We start from the raw sequence: 3,781 nt of genomic DNA, 5'->3' as shown, positions 1-3,781 counted from the left end.
GGGCGACAGAGCTAGACTCCATCTCAAAAAAAAAAAAAAAAAAAAAGAGAAAGATGTTTTTGTTTGAATTTCTTCTGTCAGGCTGGGAAACTGTCACCAAAAGTTTATTCTGAGATACATCAAAATGATCCCCCAAACTTTACTTTAGAAAAAGAGACTACTGCTTTGCTATTACAGGTGGAAAAAATAAGTAGGTGGTCTGTACCTGGCGTACGTGTTCAGAGCCCTACAAATCTGAGTGGCGTGGAGGCTGCCCCTGGCTTCCCTCTCAGTGTGCATGGTGGTCTTGCCCATGAGCATGCTCCTGTGTCCGCAGGCTGCTGGCCCCTTAGCAAGGGCTATTGATTCTGTCAAAACAACTGGGGCTAAGCAGCAATTTACTCAATCTAGCTAACGATGGGCAGTGACACAGCACACCACTTTGGGAGGTCTTAAAAACTGTGCATTTCTACAGTGTGCAACTCAGAGTTTCAGAGGAAAGATTAATGGTCTTAGAGTCAAACAGAACCAGGTTTGTATCCTGTTTCACCACCCATGGCTCTGTGATCTCGAGCAAGTTATTCAACCCTGTTCATCCTCAGTTTTCTCATCTGTAAACGGAGATGACACCAGCTACCACACAGGAGGCTGGGATTATATGAGACAGTGAACGTACCCAGCCTGCACAGGACCTGGTACACTGCAGCCAAACACTAAATGCTTTCCTCATTCATAAACGCCAAATGCTAATACAGAGTTTTAACTGCATACAAAACAATTTATGATTTACATATGAAAAATGTAAAACATTCCTTCTAAAGAACAACACAGTGAAAAGAATAAAAAACTAACTGCATGTGAATTCTAAAACCCTTGCAAATGAGCTGTATCTCTAGCTGAAACCTTATAAGGTAACTGCCATTATCAATATTAATTTACAAAACCAAGTGATTTCAGTTGACTCAATACCTTAAATTCACAGCTTTAAAAAATGCACCCCTATATTCAGTGTAATTGTCTTACTTTTTGCAGTGATTAATGGAATCTTCTTTACTACTGCTGTTAAGAGTTGCTGGATAGTCTCTAAATGGTCTATCCTGAGAGGGATAAAAAAAAAAATAAGGCAATAAATTAAATACATGTAGCACTTTCCATAGCCATATATATGCCATATACTTAATGGATATATTCCATTCTGAGGGAATTATAATGTAAAAACATCATATTAACATGTCTTTCCTTCCATAGATTACCTTCCTTGTAAAGGAAAGGTGTTCTATGCTTAAAAAGAAAATGTCAAGACTAAATAAGATTCCAGGAATGGAAGATTATGTGCATATTACAGACAGTTAATCTACACCTTAAAATTAAATAGTAATATAATCTTTTTGCAATGTGACTGCTACTAGGGGAGAAAAATTCTGTATGCCCGTCTTAGGGTTATTACAGTTCACGCCTCCATCTACCATATTAAAGGGCTAAGTTTCTATTGTCCCCAGCAGTTTGATATACTTAAAAGTAGCTGGTCAGAAGTGGCTTCCTGATTTAGAAATTATGAAACCTCAGGAAGCATTTTAGAAGAAGTAGAGTGTGTATAGCCCATGAAGAGGCAGCTAAGATTAGGCAGGCGTGTGGACACCCAGTCACAAAGCACGTATACACCTGAGTGATGGCAACAGGAGAAATTTTGTGCCCAAGGGCTCAGCAGAGAAAGCTCACGTTGGCAACCTCAACTGAAGGGAGGTCTAATCCCATCTGAGGCTTCTAAGGCTACAAATCAAGTGCCACCTCCAGTCACATCACTGTATAAAATGATGACCCTCAGCTGTGCATCACTTGTCCACTACACAGGCACGGACAGTTCCTCCCATCAAGGGCTTAGAGCTACACAAACAACTCTGCACATACTCAGCTGTCACAGGTGTGACAAACACCCAAAGCGGAATTCCTTTAGGAAAGATGGGAAGAATTACTTAATGACATAGTTTCCCAGCTCAGAACTTTCTTCTGTTTTCACTGCTGTCTGACCCTCCTGAGAGAGGCAGCTCGGCCCAGGTGTTTCTGGTTCAGTCTTCACTACAAGGCAAGAGCAACAAAGAGGCAGCTGTTAGGGGCTAGCAGTGGAAGGACATGTGCAGGCACAAACAAAGCTCCCGCAGTGAAACTCAGCAAGGAAACTGCCACTCCAGCTGTTGTGGGGACACAGCCAGGGGACTGAGATGGCTCCTATCATCCCAGGGTCCTCAGACAAGGGAAGAACTGTTAGCCTGGGTCTCAGGGGGGACAACTCTAGCCTCATGACAGGGTGGGGGCAATAAAATGACTCCTCAGATATTTCTTAAAGGGCCACCCATACTGCTGTGTAAGATCCCTCACGCCCTCCCCACACATGTGATTTAACAATGCTACATTGAAGTACAATGCTGGTTTGTTCTAAGTTCTAATATTGTGACCTTTCCAATATCATCTCTCCAGCTAGTTTATCAACTTTCAGCATTATCTTAGCGTTCTGAGACACAAGGCAGAAAGCAAAAATCAGACTGCCTGTGCTTGGACATTGATGTTATCAATGTCAGCGTGTTGCTCTAATCCACCGTGCTATCCTGATCTACTCTTGTGGGCAGGAATGTCTCCCACTGCCAGCTCGCTAAAGTCTGGCCCCTACCTAAACCTCCTTTACCACAACTATATTCCCCAAATGAGTCCCTCTAACCTGCCACTTCTCCAAAGGGGAAGCTGAGTCTCTGTCTCTCCTGTGCCCTTAATCTGGCATACCCCTTGACTCCCCACAGCTAAAAAACCTCTACTCTTTTAAAGTCCAGGTTATAATCCATGGTCAGTACAAAGTCTTGCCCTTCTCCACACCCCCTGCCAACCCTGATCAGACATCCCAAGCTGCAATATTTCAGCAATCATTTCCCTGGCCACATGTCTTGTGTTTATCAATGATTGCTTGCTGTCTACAGCAATTCTTTTCAACCTTATTATAAATTTATTAAAGGGTAGAAATGATCCTTTATATATCTCTGTGTTTCCCTCAATGTTAAGTCTACCATATGAGTATTTAGGACGTATTTGCCAAGTGGTTGATTTGCAAATGCTGAAAATTCAAAAGATTCAGATTATGGTAACGTCCTGCATAAAACTTCTGGACATCAGAAGAGAACGTGACCGACAACAAAAAAGATAAATAACAAAACTTCTGGACAAGAACTCTGTGAGATCCTATGTACCTTTTGCAACAGCTGCTGGAGCAGAGCTGGGGACAACTGGAGTTGGGGCAGCTACAGGCAGAATGGCAGGTGGCTTGCTGGTAGAAAATGACTGAACCACTAAAGGGAGAAAAGTTGGGACGGATATAACAAATACAGAGATTATTTTTAATGAGGGTGATCTAACTCCCAGGTGATAACCCCACATGAGACGAACAGCACAAAGCCAACTTGAGGACAACAGGAATTGCAAAGTCCCTTTTTACTAGTGGGAGATTATTAGGTATGAGGGTAACTGAGGTATATCTTCAACTGTAGAAACGGGAGCCTGTCACTAAACTAAGAAAGTAACAAGCCAGGCTGGGTGCGGTGGCTCACGCCTGTAATCCCAATACTTTGGGGGGGCCAAGGCAGGTGGATCTTCTGAGGTCAGGAGTTCAAGACCAGACTATGCAACATGGTGAAATCCCATCTTTACTAAAAAATACAAAAATTAGCCAGCTACTCAGGAGACTGAGGCAAGAGAATCGCTTGAACCCAGAGGCGGAGGTTGCAGTGAGCCGAGATCTCGCCACTGCACTCCACCCTTG

The 3,781-nt window shown here is 43.0% G+C and overlaps 1 protein-coding gene across 1 annotated transcript in view; it reads right to left on the bottom strand.

Annotated features, from left to right (window-relative positions):
* YEATS2 (YEATS domain containing 2) overlaps positions 1 to 3,781 on the bottom strand; it is a 95,962-nt gene that overhangs the window by 9,818 nt on the left and 82,363 nt on the right. Inside the window, exons 22-24 of the mRNA XM_011945805.1 lie at positions 3,213 to 3,311; positions 1,953 to 2,055; positions 1,003 to 1,076 (exon numbers count right to left, since the gene is read on the bottom strand). Of these exons, the coding sequence (XP_011801195.1) occupies positions 1,003 to 1,076; positions 1,953 to 2,055; positions 3,213 to 3,311 (276 nt within the window). The remainder of the gene's footprint in view (positions 1 to 1,002; positions 1,077 to 1,952; positions 2,056 to 3,212; positions 3,312 to 3,781) is intronic.

The sequence above is a fragment of the Colobus angolensis genome, unplaced genomic scaffold (genome assembly GCF_000951035.1).
Source record: "Colobus angolensis palliatus isolate OR3802 unplaced genomic scaffold, Cang.pa_1.0 Scaffold245, whole genome shotgun sequence".
Lineage (NCBI taxonomy): Eukaryota > Metazoa > Chordata > Mammalia > Primates > Cercopithecidae > Colobus > Colobus angolensis.
The sequence above is the reverse complement of the archived record's forward strand: the minus strand, read 5'-3'. Positions and strand labels throughout refer to the sequence as shown.